The sequence below is a fragment of the Staurois parvus genome, unplaced genomic scaffold (assembly GCF_062004578.1).
Source record: "Staurois parvus isolate SC_StPar_1 unplaced genomic scaffold, SC_StPar_1.0 ptg000704l, whole genome shotgun sequence".
Lineage (NCBI taxonomy): Eukaryota > Metazoa > Chordata > Amphibia > Anura > Ranidae > Staurois > Staurois parvus.
Genome location: NW_028318500.1, coordinates 7,097,294 through 7,120,602, shown reverse-complemented (window position 1 = coordinate 7,120,602; position 23,309 = coordinate 7,097,294). Strand labels below are relative to the sequence as shown.

The 23,309-nt window shown below is 40.0% G+C and overlaps 1 protein-coding gene across 1 annotated transcript in view; it reads right to left on the bottom strand.

Annotated features, from left to right (window-relative positions):
• Positions 1–4,650: 4,650 nt before the first annotated feature.
• Positions 4,651–23,309, bottom strand: part of SPPL3 (signal peptide peptidase like 3) — a 68,217-nt gene continuing 49,558 nt past the window's right edge. The window contains exons 2-11 of the mRNA XM_089653282.1: positions 22,221–22,298; positions 20,549–20,637; positions 14,407–14,526; positions 14,236–14,314; positions 11,971–12,083; positions 11,587–11,693; positions 8,645–8,808; positions 8,245–8,444; positions 7,900–8,009; positions 4,651–5,692 (exon numbers count right to left, since the gene is read on the bottom strand). Coding sequence (XP_089509408.1) covers positions 5,621–5,692; positions 7,900–8,009; positions 8,245–8,444; positions 8,645–8,808; positions 11,587–11,693; positions 11,971–12,083; positions 14,236–14,314; positions 14,407–14,526; positions 20,549–20,637; positions 22,221–22,298 — 1,132 coding nt within the window. The 3' untranslated portion in view covers positions 4,651–5,620. The remainder of the gene's footprint in view (positions 5,693–7,899; positions 8,010–8,244; positions 8,445–8,644; positions 8,809–11,586; positions 11,694–11,970; positions 12,084–14,235; positions 14,315–14,406; positions 14,527–20,548; positions 20,638–22,220; positions 22,299–23,309) is intronic.

The window sequence follows — 23,309 nt, the reverse complement described above, 5'->3', positions numbered from 1 at the left end:
AACTAGTGAGACAAAAGTTGAACTTTTTGGAAGGTGTGCATCCCATTACATTTGGTGTAAAACTAACATAGCATTTCATAAAAAGAACAAAAAATAAAAATAAATAAATAATAAAGAATAAAAAGAACAGTCAAACATGGTGGTGGTAGTGTGTTGGTCTGGGGCTGCTTTGCAGCTTCAGGACCGGGACGGCTTCCCATAATTGATGGAACGAATTCTGCACCAGAAAATCCTGAAGGAGAATGTCCGGCCATCAGTTTGTGACTTCATGCTCAAGTGCACTTGGGTTATGCAACAGGACAATGATCAAAAAGACACCAGCAAGTCCACCTAAGTTTTTGGAGTGGCCTAGTCAACGTCCAGACTTAAATCCGATTGAGATGCTGTGGCATGACCTTAAACAGGCCATTCAATCTAGTTGAATTAAAATAATTCTGCAAAGAGTAGGCCAAAATTCCTGCACAGGGATGTGAAAGACCCATTGGCAGTTATTGCAAACGCATGATTGTAGCTGTTGCCGCCAAAGGTGGCACAACCAGTTATTAGGTTAAGGGGGCAATTACTTTTTCACATAGGGCCAGGCAGGGTTGGACAGCTTTTTTCCTAATAAATGAAATTTAAACCTGCATTTTTTTTTTACTGAGGGTTATCTTCGTGTAATGTTATAATTCATTTGATCTTAAGCATTTAAGTGCTACAAATATGCAAAACAAAACACAGGAAGGGAGCGAACACTTTTTACAGCACTGTACATAACATGCCTGTGAAGCCTTTTCAGTGCCCCTACAACACTATCTGTATTTGCAATGTAACCCAGACAAAATGACCAACATTGACACTGGCCAGCAATGTGAACTCTATTAGGGCTTGTTTACACAGGTGGCAGTCCTTGGGTAAAGCAATCTATGAATAATCACTTTTCAGAGGTCTGGAAATACTGCCACCTCCTGAATGGCCATTTATTGACACCCAAATAGGGCTTTTGTATTTAAATACCACACTGCAACCAAGCATTTGGCCACAAAATGGTATAATTTATGCCAGCGTATGTGTACAACCCTAAGCAGCTGTATGCCATTTTTACGTGAGCAGTAAAACCGCAGCTCAAACACCTCTTTTTACCACACCACCCCCAGATGCCTGTGTGAATGAGGCCATAATGAACAACTTGGATTGATATATTTGTGTACATCGGTTCAGGCACTTTGAGGCTGACCATGCTAAAGACATTGAGCCTGGGTTCACATATATGCGGTTCGATACATCGCATGTGATTCGCACAGGAGCTATACATTTTGTGCAGGACCTTTTTTTGGTCTGCACTAGAATCAGATCACATGGGTATTCACACCCATGTGATCCGATTCTGCACATCGCACTGTGTTTTGCGGACCTATTTCGGGGTGTTGTTAACACACACCCGCAGCGGTTTGCATGAACGCCAATTCTGATGCACGGAAACCGCTGCGAATTCCGTACCGCATCAGTGTGAACCCAGGCTAAAGGAGGTTCAGCTGCTTAACCACTTGACACCAAATCATGCACATCATTTAGAGCCGACACAGCTTTACACGGGCTATCCTGTCCCACCAGGACAGCCAGCACTTCCGCTGATGGATCATAGAGCCGAATAAATACTGGAACCACTCAGTTCAGCTATATGATATAGGGAACCGGAAGTGATCACTTCTTGTTTACCCCGATATAAACAGCGCCATTTTTAAAAAAGGAAAAAAAAAAGCATTTGATCGCACTGCTCTTGGTGTGATCAAATGCTTTTAAGGGCAGAGGAGGGATCTAGACCCCTTCCAGACCCCAGATCTCTCCATATATATATAATAAAAAAAAATAAAAAAGTACCTTTCATATGCCAATTGCTGTCATAAGACATTTACATTCCTTGTGATAGCAATAAAAGTGATTTTAAAAAACCCAAAAATTTAAAGCAACAGTGGGAAAAAAAACAAATTAAACGTGCCCCCAATGCTAGTGTGCAAAGGAAAATGCATGCAAGCAGCGATCAGCCCACACATGAGGTATCACCATGAATGTCAGGTCATGGGCAGTAAATCTAGCACTAGACCCCTGTAAATCTAAAGTGGTAACCTGTAAAGACTTTTAATGCGTTGCGCCTAAGGATGGTAAAATTTTCATTTGTTGCCATTGCACAGGCATGCGCAAGATTTAAAGCTTGACATGTTTGGTATCCATTTACTCGGCGTAACAAAAAAAAAAAAAAAACAGACAAAAAAAAAAGTGGGTTATGCATGGTTTGCTTTTCATTAAAATTAAAAGAAAAAAAAAAAAAAGTATATTTTTTACAAAAAAAATTGCAAATACCACGTGGCATAAGAAAAAAAAAAACTGCAGTACCCACCAATTTATTCTTTAGGACCTCTGCTTGAAAGAAAAAAAAAATAATGCTTGAGGAGTCTAAGAAATATTTTGCAACAAATGCTGATTATTACATGTAAACAAAAAGTGCCAGAAAAGGCCTGGTCTTCAAGTGGTTAATGAAGTGGGATGATAATCAACCAAGATCAAGCGCCGAGTAGAATTAAATCACCATTTACATTACAGCAGTTCTGTTAAACCTAAAATATGACCAGGTCATTTAGTAAGACATCAACTCAAAGTTGCTGACTAGCGAAACTGATCTTTAGGTAGAGAAATAGAAGAGGGCTGGGGTGTCACTGTGGGCATAACTTGGGAGTCTGTCAGACAATTACAATGCTTTGTAATGATAGTGCTGGTGGAATGACCTAACATAACAAGTTCTTGGCTTGTTCCAAAAGAATTATAAAGTAGACAAGGTGGACCAGTTTGGATATACTGAGCAAAATAACCTTCCATTTGCATGAGTGCCTAAAGTGTTAATAAATCATATTAGTGTTTATATTTATGCGTAGTTTCAATGTACTAGACTGCTTTGTGAACACATTAACCACTTGTTCTCCTGAGGATTTACCCCCCCCCCCCTCCTGACCAGGTCATTTTTTGCATTAAGGCGCTGCGTTGTTTTAACTGACAATTGAAATTTACAATTAGCAAAGCAGTGTGCAGGAGCTGACATTTGTTTACAAACAGTTCTCCCCCCGTCGGAGATGCTCGGCAATCACAGGGCGCCAGTGAGTAATCACCAGCCGGGACCCAGTGATTGACAGCTGCGGACGTGAATGGCGCCGCGGGTAGGGTACCCAGAAATGCAAAATCACACATACATATATATATTACTTCTGCTATAGGGCGGACGGGAAGCAGTTAACGGGAACAAAGTGCTCCACCAGTAAACCTGAAATTGGGGGGGGGGAAGGAATATCACACTGAGATGTACAGCCTACTCCTAAAATCATGCAGAATTGAGAACAACACATTGCACCGAGTCCAGTCTGCAATATCTCTGCATTACAGAGCTGTTAGGGGCACAGGCTGGTTTGGATAAGAGGAGGGGGGCACATGTTCTGGGAGGGTTAGGTGAGCACTCAAGAACCAGAGAGATGCTGGGAAAGCAACAGACAGACCTGTAATGACAGACTGTCCTGTCTATTATCTGCAAAGGCAAAGTAAGACCCATTTTTTAGTTTTGTGAGAAGACAGCCACCTAGATTCAAGCAACTTGTCATTGTGGTTTGGGAGACTTGGACTTGGTATCCAGCATAATAATGGCTGTGGTTACAAATGGAGTCTCATCTGAGAAGTTACACCTGAGTGATTCCTATGCTATTAACTATTTGCATTTGTCCTGTAAGTCCAGTGAATGCATGGGGCTGATGACTGGGTATAGTTTAATATTATTGTTTGACAGTAATAAGAAACCCTAACCAACAGAGCATTGCTTAAAGCAGAACTACACCGCATCTGAGTACCACAAACCAAAAACACGATTGAATTCATATTTGATATGCAAAGCAAACTCACCTATCCATCCACATCTCAATACATAAATCTGCTGAGAATTAAACTTTGAAAAATACCCCCCAGCACTTCTGGTTGTGGCCATCTTGAGTAATGGCAAGTGATTCGTGTAGCATTTACTTCCTGGAATCCATTTGCCCTTAGTTCAGGCAGGCAGGAAGGAGAGTGTGCTTAGCTGACAAAACTCCCCCTTCCTTCCTGAAGACTCCTGGGATGTATGACATCATTTGCACAGGCCTGGAAACCAGGAAGTAACTGAAGGAATGTAAATAACAAAATGAAAACAAGCAAATCTGATATACTTTCTATTTACTGATGCAACATAAGAATTAAAACTAGTCCATGTGGATTGAGAAAGTGAAGTTCCGCTTTAAGCCACTGACAGCTTGCTTTGTGACCAAGTCAACCGAATCCTAAATTAGTTTTTGTCAGATTATGTAATGGTTCAAGTACCCAAAAGAGGGAGCTAGCAAAACAGCAGCACTAGCCAGAATGACTTTTCTTTGTAAACCGCCTGACATGAACTTTCATTTTCTAGAATACAATACAGATATTTACACATTAGCAGCTTATGGATTCTAAAATTACACCAGTGCAAAATTCGTATGATGCACAACAGAGTGAATTACAGGCATTCAGCACCTTATTTGAATTTTTTTTTCTTCCCCGACAGTTGACGGAGACGCGAGATGTTCAGAAATACAGGACAAAATGAAAATACTATAATACAAAAAATAGAAAAAAGAAAATATGTATTTACATAAAGTTAACATTATTTTGATGGAGGGAGCGATGAGCGCAGCAAGTTTGACATGCAAGAGTCCGAGGAAACCGTTAAAAAGGCTGCGCACAAATGAAGACAAGGGGTTTCGGAACATTTCAACTGCCCTAGGTCACTACATTGATCAGAACCAAATACAGTCACTTAACAGGCCATGAATACATCAGAACGAGCACACGATACAGTGGATTTGAACTGAGGCTTCACTTTGCTGGGATGGGTTAGTCATATAAAGCCAAAGATGAAAGTGCAGGACATGCGACAGAACAGAGGCCTGACCTGATCTGGCCTTGTTCTGTGAATATTTAAACCACCCATGGACATATATATGTATACGTTTATATATACACATATATATATCATCCTAGACTTGCCCTCTGCAACATGAAACAGGAGAAATGGAATTAAATACGATAGACTATGGGATATATAGCGAGTAACTCACACTGGCTTAGATCTAAAAAGTCACTTCACACCACAGAAGATATTAAACTAAAAAACAAGAACAGGAAGGAGAGCTGGTAAGAGGGCTGAACTGCTCCCCATGGGGTCTGGTCCCACAGGTTCCAACAAGCTGTAATAGTCCATAGCTCACAGGCCTTTACCATCACATGCTACTTTGAGCTGCAAGCAGGCCATTCTGAACAATTCCAGGTTTCCTTATGATCCCACTGCCACCCTGATTCTAGTCCGCTCTTCCTATAGGAAATGAGTCCGATGTTGAGGGCCTGTTCGAGGGATTAGGAGGAGCTCACATGGTCGACTCGCCAGAAAAAAAGTTTATGCTTTTTTATTTTACACAAATTCCATTCTTTTGAGGTCTTTCAGTTGTAGCTGTGTCTGTTAAACACCAAGTTTATCCAGGGTACAGAAAGCCAAAGTGAAGAAATCCTGCCAAGTTTGGCCTCTTGTCCTCTGCTCCCATCATACCTCAAGGAAGCGTGAGCTGCTGGCCTTGGTATGGAAAGGTTCTGACCACATTCGCCGCAAGTCACCCTAGAAAACAAAAAATAATATCAGGTAGACGAACCAGAGAAATAATAGAAAAAAATGGTGCAAGATGTACGATATGGGCTAGGCAATGCATAAGTTATATAGAGATATAGGACTAGTAGTCCCTAAAAATTCCATATAGGTACACCAGGGGTTAACTTTGTTCCATCTGATACACTTGCTGCAGCTTCTCAAGTGGTTGTAAACCTCAGACAACAAAAAAGCATAGCCCTCTATAGTTTGTACTTGTCCCAATCCAGAGCACCAAGTGTCATTTCTGTCTACTGCCTCATTCCTTTGCTATCTGCATGAGTCACTTCTGACATGTTTTCTTGACACCAACAGGTGGTGATAGGGGAGGGGGCTCCAGTACACACCTGTGATTGACAGCTTCAGGTTTGTTCCTGTATGCGTTTGTGAATGGTGTTTCTGTCTCTTCCCTCCAATCAGCTCTCTGAGCTCTGCAGAGTGTAATGCCAGCTCCACACCCCCTGCTCTTCAGAGCTGAGAGATCTTGTGTAAATTCTGGACTTTGAAAGTTTGTACAGGACATAGGTCTACAGATAAATGGGTACAACTTATGTAGATTTGTTTAATCTCTGTGTACCAATTGAGGCCAGTCACTTCACTGGGTATATGTAATGGGTTTACAATCATTTAAAAAGGGAACACCAGAGGGCACTAATCTAAGTATACCTTAACAACGCATTTATTAAAAAGGAGAAGTACAGCCAAAGCTCTTTTGGCTGTACTTCTGTGGATCACAGGGGTGCAGTTCATTCTGCATTTCTGTGACCAGTTTTCAGCCAAAAGCAGGCTAAGGCTCGCTGCTGAATGGAGTCACTCAGCTGGTCCAGGCTGGGGAAAGACTTCAAAGCCAGGATCCACCCCAGAGTCTGAAGCGGCACCTGGCTCAGCCCCTCATCCCCCTGTGCATGTGACGTCATCTCCTTGCTGCTCTCCATAAAGTCTCCATACTTCCTGATGGTTTGATAGATCTGTGGTAGTGTTTCATGCTTACTGGCCTGGATTAACACACAGCCCCAGGAGATGAGAGAGATGCAAGCCTAGAAGAGCTAAGTCATGTAGTTTGTATCGGTGACTGTGTAAGTTGCCAACTGATGTGTTTTAAGCTACGCTTAGATCGGTGCCCTGGGATAATACTTTTATGGACTGAATAAAGAAGGCTTATCCTTTTATTCTGCTTGCACTGTGAAAAAGGTATTGGGTAAGGAGCGAGGGTTGAAGACAAAAATGTCTCCAAACTGGGGCCCAGGGCCAGATGTGGCCCTTGGGGTACTATTCCACCAATGGACACCAATGATGGATTACCATTTTCCCTATTGACACTATTAATGAAGCACTTTTCTTCTCATTGATGGGACAATATTCCTCCCATGAAAACCAATGATGGGGCACTGATGTCAGGGTATTGTCTACTCCCACTAGCCACAGTCCGTCCCTCCACAAGCCTGAGGGCAAGTAAACTGGTACTGTGCTTAGAATGTATGGAGACTCTTGCTCTAAAGTATTCTGGCTAATGGTATTTGATTTCACAAACACAACTACATACACATCTCAGCCTAAATCCATTTAGTAATCATATTCCAAGGACCACACATTTGTGCTGCAATTGACAGATTTTGCTGTGATCAGTAGACAAAATTCCACCAGTTATGAAAACATTTGCATTTTACCCCATCTTAGAAATGTTGCATGGTATTTGCAGCTGCGTAAATATCAGGCAGCAAAAAAAATTGCTACTGACACCATTTTATTTTACAGGGCTTCTGCGTTCAAAAATATATAAGTTAGAGGTTTCAAGTAATGTATTGAAAAAATAAATAAATAATTCAGATTTAATGGTGTATGAAAATTTTTAAAACTCTCCTTGTAGACAAGTGGTTAAAGCGGTGATCTGACAAACCGGTGTGCCATTGCTCTGTCACAATTCAAAACCCTTTCTAGAAGCCTATTCAAATCATTAAAACAAGGGGCCCACCTGCAGTATATGGTGTAGTATCTGACATTTCTATTTTTTTTCAGTATAATCTAACATTAAATACAAAATTATTTCTGAAACCAGAAAATAGACCACAAGGAAAATAAAGACAGGAACATTCAAGATAGATATTACAAGCGAAATGCAATGAAAATATGAAACCAACTAACACAACACACAAATATTTGGTAATAAATGTGGTGCCTACCTTTAAATAGGCCATAGTGAGAAGCGGTAATAAAGTAAATGGAACCAAATACAGCAAAGCAGGCTGGGCTGCCCTGTGAATGCGCGAAGCCACTGTTGCCGTTAACAGTCCTAAGAAAAATAAGAGCCATGTGAGAACAGCCACTACAATTACTGAAATAACATGGCCATAGATGAAGGAACCGATAAAATATGTGAATAGTATATATAGATATAATGTGTGTTTCATATGTAACTAAGAGATGACCTTTCATCTTTCTTTTGTTAATAGCCTTTTCGAAAACACCATAGACCAGTAGGTTTGTCAAGTTAAACATTTTGACTTGCTCTGCATTTGCCTACTTACCCACAAAGTACCCAATAAGTGTGCAATGGAAGTAGGAGACCTTCTGCATTCGCCCAGAAATATTGGCAGCCCCTGGTGCACCACAAGAGTCAGTGGTTGCCTGTTTTTTGTAATTATCATAACGCAGAACGAAGCACAGAAGTAGACCTGGCATCACAATGTCTCCGATCCCAAGCATAGAGAAGTGGCTCCCTGTGGAACTGCAAAAAACATAATGTTAATATATATATATAATATATATAATTGACTATAATGAAAGCATTAAAGCTTACTGCAGTATAACCAAGCTTTTACTTGCTAAAAAGATACCAAATTATCCTCTGCTTTACAAAAGCCCAGATATATAATAAAATATACAGTTTATAGGCAATAAGAAGTACAGTCATTATCTTACACTTACCTAGGGAATACTAGTTTCCCTGGCAGTGATAACCGAGGTACATCCCTTCCAACATTGGGACCAAGGTGAAGCTTCCTAGATAATACATCCAGAGGATTGTCAGCAGGCTGAGTTGCCACTTTGACCATCACGTTGCTATTAAATATATAGGCAGAGAAGAACACCTGCAGGGGAGAGAGACCATGATATAAACATGACAGGAAAAACTATAAACGTTCAGTATACCATAAAACTTATCTTCACTTATTTATGTGGTCCCTAATAAACATATCGTTCTTAACTCCTTGGCGCCGACAGTACGTAAAAATGCGGCTGGGCCTTGACGGCGAGAGGCCGCATATTTGCGTACCCAAACCCAGTGCACTCCTGGCACATTTATCGGCGCCTCACGGAAAGGAAGGCTTACTGTTCAAGTGACTGCTGTGACAGCCAATCATGGTGGTCACATGATCCTAAACCCCTTAAAGGGCCAGGAGGGTACCAGCACCAAGGGGTTAACTACATAGTACATGAGGATTTAAGTGATATATTCTGTTAAACACAATATGTTGTGTTAGAATATGTAAAAAAAAAAAAAAAAAAAATTAGCTACTCATGAGTGGATGCTTTTTCTATTAGAGACCCCAGATTTCTCAGAAAACAGTAGCTGTCATTGGCTCTTGCTATCACAGCATGAATAAAGCAAAATAAGTTATAGAAGAAAAACCCACCCTTGTGCTCACTTGCAAAGGCATGTTGGTATGTAAACAGAGATTGCACCATACATGTGAGGTATCACCATGAACATCAGATCGAGGGAAGTAATTCTTGCACTAGATCTAAATTGGTAACCTGTACAGGCTTTTAAAGCAATGGCTATGGATTTTAAAAATGTATGTAGTTTGTCGCCATTATATTGCTCACACATGCCATGAGTATATGTAGAATAACACCCAAAAATACATTCTGCTACTTCTCCCGAGTATGCAGATACCACATGTAAGAGACTTTTTGGCAGCCTAGCCAATGACAGGCACCAAAATCCAATGACCACCTTCAGGCTTTCAAAGGGCATAAGTCACTTCCTCACTACCCATTACAGTTGTTTCAGAAGCCCTAAAATGCCAGGATAGTACAAAAACCTCCCCAAATTACCCCTTTATGTGAAGGAGACACCACAAGCAATTTGCTAAGAGGCATGTTGAGTCCATGGACGATTTTATTTTTTGCCAAATTTTTTTTTAAAATGATACAAAAATTTTTTTTTTTTTTTTTTTTTTACACAAAGTCACTGAAATTAAATTTACTCATGGCATGTGTGAGCAATATTTCATTTAAGTGACAACTTTGTGTAAAAAATAAATATTTTTCATATTTTTCCAAAAATTTGTGGCAAAAAAATAAAATCTTCCATGGACTCAACATGCCTCTCAACAAATTCCTTGGGGAGTCTACTTTCCAGAAAAAGGGCAATTTGGGGGTTTGTACTGCCCTGGCATTTTAGCACCTCAAGAAATGTGATTTGTGAGGCAGTCAAAGCAAAAGTTGCATAAATATATATACATACATACACACACACACACCATAGTTTGTAGATGCTATAAAACGTTCACACAGACCAATTAATATACACATATTGGGATTTTTTTTTTTTGTTACCAAAGACATGTAGGAGAATACATTTTGGCCTAAATGTATGACTAAATTTGAGTTTATTGGATATTTTTTTTATAACAGAAGGTAGAAAATATAGTTTTGTTTATATCACAAAAAAAAGCCAGTGGTGATCAAATACCACCAAAAGAAAGCTCTATTTGTGTGAAAAAAGCCACATTTTGTTTGGGTACAGTAATGAGAGACCGTGCAATTACCAGTTGAAATAATGAGGTGCCGAATAGTAAAAAAAATTTGCCTGGTCAGGAAGGGGGAAATCTTACGGGGCTGCAGTGGTTAAAGTCTCAGTGCTGTCACACAGGGAAGCGAAAGTCTCCTCAGCCCTGTGTAAGGCCCCATTCACAGTAGGGAGTTTTGAATCATGGGCAGAATTGCTCTGCTAAAGTGACAAATCGCTGAACCGCATGTTCAGGCACCATTCATTTTAATGGCACCTGAAAACACAGTGCAGTTGCACAGCAAACTGCATCATGCAACAATTGCAGCAGACCCGCACCGCGTTTTCAGGTACCATTAAAATGAATGGCATGTGAACACGCAATTCCGCAATCTGTCATTTTAGCAGGGCGTTTAGAAATCGCCCTAGTGTGAATGGGGCCTAAAAGGAAAGATACGTACATGCAAGTGGTGGGGCAAATTTTAATAGAGCGCCCAGCAAGCACTGTACAAACTGAAGCAAGAATGCATCACTTTTTTCTTTTATTAAAAGGATTTCATAGAAATAATAAAAAGTAATTAAAAACCAGTTTATAAGCAAAGTTTTAAGAAGAAAAAGACAAAGTTGGTCAAAAGATTAGATTGTTTCCTTAAAAATTATTTTTGGTTAGAGTGACACAGAAATAAGTGCATTGTCACCTCTAATTCTTTATCCAAGGCAATTACAAGAAGTACCTGTTTTCCTGAAAAACTCGCATTTCCTCCAACCTGTTCCCCTTATCTTTTTGTGCAGCAAGTGCTCCTACCTATCAATAAAGAAGGCTGAGAAGACACAAACTTTGTAATGGGGTGGAGGATCAGTTGTTCTGCTGCCTACCCTTCAGCTCTGTCTAGCTGCTGCAGACAAGAGGATGTAAACAGACTACTATCAGATCCTGTTGGAAAATTGTTTAACAGCAATGCAGGTACCCCTTGCAAACTGCTTTAAGCAGGCCAAAGAGACAAGAATATTGTAATAAGGTACTTTAGGAAATTAAAAAAAAAAAAACTCCACAAGGCAAGCAAAATATGGAAGAATAGTTAGCTATAAAAGAATTTTACATTTGTACATAAACACCATCATCTCTACTTACCCAAAATACATCATATATGAGCAACCCTGAAAGGAGCAGACAGGACACCTTCAGGCTAGGCAGGCGCACAAAGGCAATCATTGCCACACAGAGTCCCATGGCAAGGGCTGAAAGATCAGACAGCAGTTTTCAGTTCGGAACAAATGCAATGGCCACAAAATCAAATAGCGACTTCAGAGCACAGTAGTGGTCACTGAACATTTCATGATAAACACAAACTATATACACACACAAGTAGGACTTAAAAGAAAGCTGTACAGCTTTCTTTTAATGCATGACCTACCTCAAACTGCATTGAGTAGCAAAGTAGAATTCTGTGATGTTTACATTAACAAAAGTACAAAGTGGTAATGGCTGTCTGGTAGCCTAAAGCTTATCACTTACCATCCATGAGCAGCCAGTGGCCTGTCAGCACCCAAATAAGAACTAGCATTACAGAGAGTGAAAAGGAGAGCAGTTCTGCAACTGTAAACCGACCGCAGCACCCAAATGATATCCTACAAGGAAAAAAGGGAACAAGCTTAGAACAAAATAAATAAGGTAAGGGGTAATGAAAAATATAACTTTGTTTCAGACACCACTTACTGAAATGAATACCCCACTAAGTAGCTAAAGGTTAAGTTCACCTTTTTGAATATGTAACATGTTCCATCCATTTTTAGCATCAAACATTATACAGTATTTATGTAGCGCCAACGGCTTGCTCAGCGCTGTACACTACAATGGGAGACGGTACACGAGACAGTACAGTAACAATACGATTCAATACACGAGGTTCGAGGGCCCTGCTCCTTGGAGCTTACAATCTAGGAGGGAGGGGATAGTGGTACAGGAGGAGATAGCTGTGGGGGATGGAGTGGTAGGAAGAGTGGAGGAGATTGGCAATTAGCTGAGGGCGGGGTAGGCTTCCCTGAAGAGATGGGTATTCAGGGTGCGTCTAAAAGGAGAGGAGGGTAGGTGATAGTCTGATTGATTGGGGTAGGGAGTTCCAGAGGATGGGGAAAAACCCTGGAGAAGTCCTGGAGACGGGCATGGGAGGAGGAGACCAGGGAACTAGAGAGTAGGAGGTCTTGTGAGGAGCGGAGAGTACGTTTAGGGTGGTATTTGGATATCAGGTCAGTGATGTAGTTTGGGGCAGTGTTATGAACAGCTTTGTACGTCAAGGTTAGCATTTTGAATTTGATCCGTTAGGCAATCGGAAGCCAGTGGAGGGATTGGCAAAGGGGGGTGGCGGATACGGAGCGGTTAGTAAGGTGGAGGAGTCTGACCGCAGTATTCAGGGTAGACTGAAGCGGGGATAGCCTGTGGTGAGGTAAGCCGGTGAGGAGGGAGTTACAGTAGTCAAGTCGTGATATGATAAGGGAGTGGATGAGTTGCTTAGTAGTTTCCGGGGTTAGGAACGGACGTATTTTGAAGATGTTGCGGAGGTGGAGTCTACATGCATTTGTCAGTGATTGGACCTGGGGTTGGAAAGACAGGTTGGAGTCTAGGATGACACCTAGTACTCTGGCCTGCGAACATGTAACCTGTTCCAGCTCCTGCAGCCAGTTCCCCCTTGGTGTGACAGCGGGCATTCTTTATACTTTCTACAACTTACTGATCATGTAAAATGTACTGTGAATTGTAGGTATAATCTTCAGCAAGGCTCCCTGAGACCTAATACATTTCAAGGGCTCCTCTGGGATACAAAGGTTGAGAAAGGCTGGGTTAGACCCCATATCAAATTTCATTGCCAAGTTCCCATTTGGGAAATTTTCCACTCTTATTTGTACTGATGAACATTTTCAGCAAGAAAGAGAGGGGAAATCCAAAATTTTAGAGTGGTCCTTAGAAGCGATTAAGGGAAATCTTCCAAAGGGGACACCTGTTCCAAAGACAACTGTCTATTCATTTTGGGAGACTTACTCTAACTTCCTATTGCATCCTTGAGTCAGGAAGTGAAGGAAAATTTTCACAATAGTATAGACAGGGGAAAAAAAAAAAAAAAAAATACAGACAGAGGTTGTAACCCTATCTTTCCTTTAAAACTAAAACGTTTTGGCTGATAAAAAAAATAGCTAAAAATTGTCCCAAAGAAAGCAAACAATAAGGCTTACTAAACAACTGATTAGCAAACTGGCACGCAATATCTGTAACTTGTACATACTTGTTAGGTCAGAAGGGTTGGTAACCAAATCATTTTTGCAGACTCACCCTTTTCTAACAAAATACTCAGAGAAACTGTGGCCCAGTTTTACTTTAAATAAGCAACAGCACTTGCTGATAAATATGGTAATAAACCCTGTATAATAATAATAATAATAATAGTAATAGTAATAAATAGGAGCAGATCTATAAAAGGTAAAACTACATCTGTAGCATAAAATAAAACTGCTGTCCATAGCAAGAAAATTATTTTGTATAATTTCCCCTAAGAATGAATGACAAATTATTGGTTGCTAAGGGCAAAAGTTCCATTTCTGCACCAGGCTTCTTTCTTCCAGTTTTCATAGCCAAGACCTCCAGGGTTCCTTTGCTTTAACTGCAACTGGTATTTTCATCTTTTTTCCCCCCTCCCAATAACACCGTGAGATACAGAGGAAATAAGCATCTTTAATTTGGGTTTACATGAAGCATCTCGTCATGCATATCCAACTAGTATATACTCACTTGTTCTGAGGAGAGCAGGGTCGGGTTAAATACTGGCACATAGGGAGCAACAGAAAAGCAAAAGCTATTGTTGCAAGAACTGGAAGAGAAAATTAAGCATTAGAACGGACCATTACTTTGCTACAAAGGCCAACTTTAACATCCACAATGATGGAAATAAACCACACTCACCTGCAGTGCAAATAGTGAACACCACCTGAACTGAGTCAAAGAAGAAAAACATAACCAGAAGAGACACTGAGGCTCCAATAGGAAGGAACAATGCCTGAGTGGAGTCAATAGTCTGGATACCTGCAGAGGCAAAATTTCATGTTAAAAATACTGCTAGCAGCACATTAAAAAAAAATAAACTACAAACATTTTAATGTTGCTTCTTCCACAAAGTCAAAATGCAGCTCAAGTGTTCCATAAAGACAGTAATCTCAATTAACACAAGAACTATGCAGCCTATTTAAAAACAGACTAAAAAAACACAAAAACGCTGCTTTGCCATTATGTCGTCTCCAATTAATGACTTTTACTGTGAGAATGTTTGTTCCTGGCTATCATGCAGATGCTTTGGTTTCAAAACTTTGAGTCTCTAACCCAGAACAAATATAGCAAACATGAATTTTAATTGTTTGACATTTGTTTACAGCACACTAGGTCTGTGGTTCACACTGACTGAACAGCTAGCTAGGCAAGTACGTCTTCAGAAACAGTAATCCACTATGCTCAATGAATCTCCCCGAGTCTAGTAAAAGGTCACATATGCAGAACACCTAGAGCCATGGAAAAATTTGTTGGTGCCCTTACAGTGTATTTAAAAGGATAATTCATTATTTCTGAAAGATAATGAAACTAAAAGCAATTGCCTTATGTATACCTGCATGCCCTATGTCAGCATTAACCCCTTCCCACTGACAGTATGCATATATGTGGCCCCACGGAAGTGGGCCTTTATCCGTGGGTCCGCAAATATGCGTATCTGTCTTTCTGCCGGGTGGGAAGGGCACCGCACAGCACATTTCTAGCACAGACAATGGGCTCTCACAGGTCCCATACTAACGATCGGGACCCAGGACTCCTGGTTTCGTGTCACCTGATCCCTGTAATAGCCTCTGATTGGCTATCACAATGATCAGTCACTGTGTAGCCTGCCCCTGCATTTTCTCTCTCTGAATGGAGGGAGAGATACATTGCACCTTGAATTGCAGGTAGAGCGTAAATAAACAAAAGTTGACCTAGATCAGTGCCAGGGTTAATGTTTGGGTCAAGTAAGGGGGGGAAGAGGGGGCTAAAGGTCAGAGTCAGTATATTTTGGGGCAGGATTTTTTTTTTCCTTCAAACTGGGCACTTACTTGTACACACACTTCCTACCCAGGCCAATTTTAACCTTTTAGTGTTGTCACACTTTGATTGACAAATTGTGCAGTCATACACCACTGTACCCATAAAAAAAATTATTTTTTCACACAAATAGAGCTTTTTTTTGGTGGTATTCAATCACCAATTTTTTTTTCCCGCTAAACAAAAAAAACCTGAAACTTGGAACAAAAAAAACCAAAAAAAAAAACCTCCTTTTTCTTCACTGTTAACCACTTCCAGACCGGACACTTTTACCCCCTTCCTGACCAGGGCAATTTTCAGCTTTTAGCGCTATCACACTTTGAATGACAATTGCGCGGTCATGCAACACTGTACCCAAATTAATTTTTTACCATTTTTTTTTAGATCGATAAAGCTTTATTTTGGTGGTATTTATTCACCACTGCAATTTGTATTTTTTTTTGCTATGTAAATGAAATGTCCAAAAAGTTTGAAAAAAAGTGTTTTTTTTATAAAATTTTGCAAATAAATAATATTTCATCATAAATCTTAGCCAAAATTTATTCCGTTATCTTTTTAGTAAAAAAAAAAAATCCAAATTAGTTTATAAGCAAAAATTATAATTTTTAAACATTTTTTTTTACATCTTTATATTATTTATTTTTATTTTTTTTTACATACTGTCACCCTAGCAGTACAGTGTCACCATGGTGACACTACTACTTGTGAGGGGTGATGAAGATTTTTTTTTTTTTTTTTTTTTACACTGATTGCTTTTACACCCATATAGGATGTAAAAGCAATCATTTCTTTTTCTCTCTGTGTGCATTCATGCACTCATTGAGAAAAACTGAGTGAGCTGTGATTGGTCACAGCTTGTCACATGGTACAAGGCTTTTGTGAATAGCCTTGTACCATGTGACCTCTGTGATCATTCACAGATTTCACACATAGTAAGCAATGATGTCAGAAGTGACATCTTGCTTACTACTTTGCATGTGATCACTGATTGGCCAATCAGTGATCACATGATCGGGACCTCGTACAGAGGTCCCGTCCGACTATCGGTGTTTCACTGTGTCCGGAGGACACAGCGGGCACCGGATCGCGGTGCTGCGCGCTCCCAGGGAGCGCGCACAAGCAGGGTGCGGGGAGGCCGTTTATAGACGGCCACCCGACCCTGCAGTGCCACCGTCCGGCCGTTTATATACAACGGCCGGTCGGGAAGTGGTTAAAAGATTTTGCAAATAAATAACACTTCTACATAAAATTTAGGTCAAAATGTATTCTACTAGATTTCTTTGGTGAAAATACCCCAAATTAGTGTATAGAGTCCACAAACCATGGTATATATATCAATCGATCAATGTACTGACAGCCAATCTCATTTCTTGAGGCCCAAAAACATCAGTATAGTACAAATACCTACCAAATTACCCATTTTTGGAAAATAGGCAGTCCAAGGTATTTAGTAAGAGACATGGTGAGGTTTTTGGAGGTTGTCATTTTTTGTTACAATTTTTTGGAAAATGTACAAGTTTTAAAAAAATAAAGTTTTTTTTTTTTTTTTACATATTGTTACTAGTCCAGTACAGCATGATTATATAACTGGTGTGGCTGTGATCAGGGACACTGACTGGTGACAGTATGTTTTAAAAAAAAAAAAAAAAAAATCAAATTTTTATTTTTTTCAAATTTCTCTACTTTACCATTTTTTTTTCAACACACTGTAACATTGAACTACTCTGGGCAAGTGATCGGGATTTTTTTTTTTTTTTTTTACACACACACATTATGATTGCTAATACCAATGTATTTCATTGATTGATAGTTGCAATCATTGTTACTGAATGAAACTGATTAATTCAGTATTTTGTTGTGATTAGCTGTGATTGGGCAAAGCTCGTCACATGATAAATGGGCTGTGATTGGCCCTGTCTGTACCATGTGACTGCTTTGATCAATCACAGCTAACACAATTATATACAATGGATGGTTTCCTGTCATGCCATTCATTGTATATAATTGTGTTGTCGTGATCTGCTGTGATTAGTCACAGCAGTCACATGACACTGGCATCGGGCTGGTGTAGTGATATGTCATCGGAGTGGACACAGCCGGTGACAGGTCACGCCACCGTGCGGCCCCGAGGCTGTTGACAGGACGTCATATGATGCCCAGTCACAACAGCGAATGTCCCACCTGGCTGTCGATCTGCTATAGGCCGGGGTGGGAAGGTGTTAAATTAGTATCAGTGTCAATTAGTGCCTGTTTTTTTTTTTTTTTTAAACCTAAAAAGCAAAATGCTATTTTGGGCCAGTTTTCCTTTGATAATAAATAAAAAAAAGATCAGGAGATGTTACTGCCAAAAAAAGTCCAATTTGTCCTGAAAAAATACAAGATATAATTCACCTGGATGCACAAAGTAGTTGCAATGATATGCACAGTTTTACTAACATGTCAACGTTGCAAAACTTTGCTCAGGCAATAAAGGATACGTTCACCTTTGGAACATGTTCCACCTGTTTTAACATGTTCCCATAGCCGCAGCTATGTCTGCTACCGCCGCAGCCCCCCCAGCAGACAGTAAGGGGATACTTCTCTCCGTACTATCTGTCAAATTTGAAAACAGCGTGGCCATGCGGAGCTCAGCCCACACAGCCGAGTCATTCATTCATAGAGTTCTGTGAATGAGTGGCTACAAGTCCCGGCAGCCTTAGCGGTTGTCTGCTTGTAGTGGAGCACCGTGGTAGTTCACTGAAGCTCACTGGCAGAATATCTGCTTGATGGTATATCCCGTACGGCAAGCAAATAATCTGACAGGTCTGCAGGAGACCTGCATGGCATCAGTGATCTACTGATCGCTGGTGCAATGCTTTACAGGCTTCTTTGGACAAAAAAAATAAATGCACATTTTTTTTTTACCTGCAAAAAAATGTGCATTTATTATTTTTGTCCAAAAGGTGAACTTATCCTTTAACATCCGTTTTACCCTTTAGTTACTAAGGGGTTAAGCAAAGAAATATTCTAAAATTTCCTGAACAGTTTTGTTGGTACCCCTAGAAATTATTGTAAAAAACTCAATCATAGTGACATTTCAAACAGTTTTCTGTAATTAGTATAATCTTCAACCTCATAATCATTCAGCCTATTTAAGCTAGTCAACCTGGTGATTAGAATCCTCAAGTGAGCCACATTGAACAAGGACCAAAGAAAAGAGAGGGTTGTCTGAGGAAGACAAATGTAAATTAGAGACCATCATGTCAATGGAAAAAGCTATACAACTATCTCCAAGCACCTCGAGGTTCCGGTGACAGTTGCAAAATACAAAGTTTTGTGGCCAACCTCCCTGGACATAGCTGAGAAAGGACATTTGACCTCAGACTGTACAAAAGGATAGTGAGAACTGCAGAAAAAAATACAAAGGAAAACTTCCCAAGTTGAACTCCAAGGTACACTGGCATCTGTTTGCACCATCCGTCGCTTTTTGAGCGGCAGTGGGCTTACAGGAAGAAGGGCCAGGAGGTACTGTTGAAAGGAAGACAGAGCCACACTGGAATTTGACAAAATACACATTGACAAGCCACAATTATTTTAGGAGAATATCCTTTGGAAAGAAAAAAAAAATGAGTTTATTGACAAGTCACCTCAGCTGTTTGCTTTCAATGAGCCAAGTAAAAAAAAAAAAAGTAGTAACAGCATTTAAGTGTACGTATACAGGATAGGTCTTGTTACATACGTAAAACAATCTGTGTAACCATGGAACAATAAAAAGCAGACCAAAAAATAACCAGTGTCATCAGATCTATGTTTAGAGACAAAAAAATGAAGCTTTCAAGAAAAAGTGATACCTACTGTAAAAATGTAAAAAGGTGGCTCGGGTATGTTTTGGGGCTGCTTTGCTGTTTATGGCACTGGGTGACCTTGAACCTGTGCAGCACAATAAAATCTTAAGTCTAACAAGGAATTCTGATGCAAAAAGGGACTGCCCAGGGACAGGAAGCTATTGCAGGTCATTGTAATGGAATAGGATAAGGGCCCAAAACATGAAGCAAGACCACCCAAGAGTGACGAAAAACAAAACAATGAAATATTCTGATGTGGCCTTCTATGAGCCCTGATCTGAATTCTATTGAACGTCTATGGAAAATTATGAAACATGCAGTCTGGACAAGGTATCCTTCAAACCCAAGACAGCTGGAGCAGTTTGCTTAAGAAAAGTGGGCCAAACTGCGCGTTGGCAGGTGCAGAATTTCAACAACAGCTACAGAATTTACTTGTTTGCAGTGATTGCCGCTAAGGGTCTTCCAACAAAATATATTAGGCTAATGGCCCCATCAATTTTGTTCATGCCATTTTTACTTGTTTTATTATTTAAACTATCTGCTGAATCAAAGTCAAAGTCTGATTTTGATCAAATACGCAATATACGATGGACAGCAATTTTTTTGTCAGTTTTAAGTTGTTTCATAGAAAATCGGAAGTTATTCCTTTTAGTGGAAGGGTACCAACAAATGTGTACATACAAAACAGAAGAATGGCCTTGTCTGTCCCCTGTTCATTGAATGCTGCTTGGGAAAGCACAGCAGATGCATGACATTTCAGAAAATACCAGGAGCTTGAGGGAGATAAACTGCTGCTAGAATGTAATCAAATCCTATACCTACTGAATAGTGGTGGGAGATTTTTTTATTTTTTTTTTTTAAGGCTTATGCACATAGCCGCCTCTAGTCGTACAACATAAAGCGTGGGTGTATTTCCCACCAGGGAGCCACTTATACTGCAAGAGCTGCCCCATGTACTTAAATGACTTTTTGCGGCTGTGCCAGTATATGCCATGGTACGTGCATGAACCCATTTATGCATACAGACGTAAAACACAAAACACAAATCTGTGGCTCTGGGACTGGAAAATACACCCCAATTTTACATTGTGTGGCTCCAGGAAACCATGTACAATTATCCTAAAGGAAACCGTAAAATGTGTGTTATAGTTATTTCTTACTATTATTGGTGCTGTTCCCACTAAACGTTCCTGGAGAGCTACCGCTGTCCTTCTCCTTGTCTTGATTTTCAAAGTCCATATTAAGAGACCTTAAAAAATAGAGAGAAGGAATAAACATAGGTAAAGGGGATGTACTGTAAGCGGGAAATAAAGTTTCTCTTACAAAATACAGTTAAAGTAATATACACTTTACGCATTTTTGCATTTCATTGCAATGTTATTACAGTATACTCTGAAGCAGTATCATTATTGAAGGCTCCAGGCACACTAGTTTTTTTTAAGCTGAAACTCAAATTCGACAGGTACCAGCTCCCACTTCCGCTGCGATTGCCTAGGCAATCAGAAGCAGAAGTTTCCCTTCCCCCTCCCTCCCTGTAGTCTTCTTGTGACGTGACAGGTCCCAGAAGACTACAAAGCCATTCACAAAGTGCAGCGCTTCCCACACATGCGCAGTGGGCACCCGGCTGTGAAGCCGCAAGCTGTCACAGCTAGGTGCCTAAACTGAAGATGCCGGTGCCAGGGATAGATGACGGCCGGTTAAACCAGCAGTGGTGGGGGCATCGCTGGACCGAGGGACAGGTAAGTTTCTATTTTAAAAGTCAGCAGCTACAGTTTTTGTAGCTGCTTTTATTTAGTTATTTTTTTCAGGTGGAACTCCGCTTTTAGGTAGTATTCAGAAGCATTAGCATTTTATTAGAGGTTTTGGAATGCATGTAGAGGGACAAAAACTAAACCTGTTAGGAGCGTTTAGAGTTTTTCTACTGGAAAACCACTTAAACTACAAAAAATATTTTTTTCCTATTTCTAGATGCTGAAGCTCAAAAAATGCTAATAGCCTAAAGGAGTGTGCATGGACACACAGGATAACATAATTTAGCTTCTAGGAGAAAAAAAAAATATACTGATAATAGCTTCTAGGAGCTTAAAAAGGCTAGTGTGCATGGAGTCTAAATTAAAAATTGCCAAGATCTGATTTTGGTTTCACATTTGCTGCAGCAAGCCAGTAAAACCTCCATTTATAGGAGTTGATTTTGGGGGAAAAGAAATGGAGTGTGCATTGTGTGTAGAATCAAATGACAAAATTTTTTTTTATTTCTTCTGGTGCTAGACTGAAAATGAAAGGAACAATTTTAACCTTCCTGCCCACTGTTCACATATGTGGATTTTCTTTTGTGGGGCTGCAGACATGGATACCTGCATTTGTGCTGAGAGCACAATCCCAACACAGAGACCGGACTTTCACTGAGAGCCCCATGTTTTGTACCAACTGGGAGACCCAGTTCCCGATCACCTGATCGCTGTGATAGCCTCTGACTGGTCACTGTACAACCTGCCCCTGTGAGTGTTTTCTACTCTTAAATGGAGAAGGTACAAGGTATCTTATTTTAATTCTTGCTAGAAAAAAAAAATGTAAACAAGGAACAGAAATAAAATAACAATCAGGGTTTGATCTATATCAGTGTCAGGGTTAGTGTTAAGAGTCAAAAGTTGGGGTCAGTGTACTTTATCTGGTGCTCATTCACAAGGTCTAGGAACTGCAGGCTGCTTTCCTAATTACATATGTGATGGGATTTAAAAACTAAGCTGTTCACACACATCATATGCTATCAGGCATGAAGTAGTATTAGCCTTTCATTTCTGGATCAAAATGAATATCCATGATGGTACTCACCTGAAACTGCCATAGACTATAAGAAGAATTGAAATCAGAAACGTGGAGACTTGACTAGAGTCCACCAGGGAATATGCCCTTTAGATAAAAAACAAAGAAACACAAACAGCTTAATAGAAAAATTACATACTAAATATTTAAAGTAGAACTAAAAAGGCAAACCTTTTTTTTTTTTAGATAGCACAAACAGATGTTAAGATGAGAGCTGTCAAAAATGAGGAGGGTCATTTTAAAAGAAAAAAGAAAAACAAATAAAAGCAAACAATTAGCTATTAACCTCCCTAGCGGTCTGATTATGTCCATATATCTGTGCTCAAAGCGGTACATTTTTTGCATTGAAATATGTATTTTTTTTTATTGTAGGCCTGTAATTTTTAGGAATAACTCACTGAAATCTGTCCGAACAAGAGTCTAGTAAACAATTCGGGTATGTTAAAATTTGAAACACGAAATCATAAATATAATAAATAATCATAAACAATAATATAATACATTTAATTCAATAATATAGTCAAACCAAAATCACTGAAATTTGAAATATAGCACCAAGTTCGCACATCACTGAGCAAAGTCGCAGAATCGTTTTCAGTGTCTGATGACGAATTTTCCCACGAATCATTATCACTCAATTCTGCAAGTAGTTCTAATTTACTATCGCTGTTCTCTAGCTGGTCTAAAACCGATTTTGACCTAAAGGGACACTTTTTGGACGCCATGGACATTTCTCAGTTTTCAGGCAGAAAGAACAGTAAAAATGCAGGCAGGGCACAGGACAAAGCAGTAGGGACAAAATGTATGTGAAATGCTTTGATACAGTAATGTTTTACTAAGTGATTTTAGTGTATTTAGTGAATGTCACTTTTTGTCATTTTCAAATTTCTCGCCAGTTCCGTCCCCCGTACATCCCGACGCTCGCAGGGGACGGAAACCAGATGACAGATGCCTGCATCCGCCGGAGGACATTACAGGGGACACTGCAGGAGGGACATCGTGGAAGCGCAGGACAAGGTAAGTGAAGAAGAGATCCCGGAGCAACGCTGCAAGGTATTCCCGAGTGTAGCTCGGGGTTACCGCTTGTGGTGCTGAAAC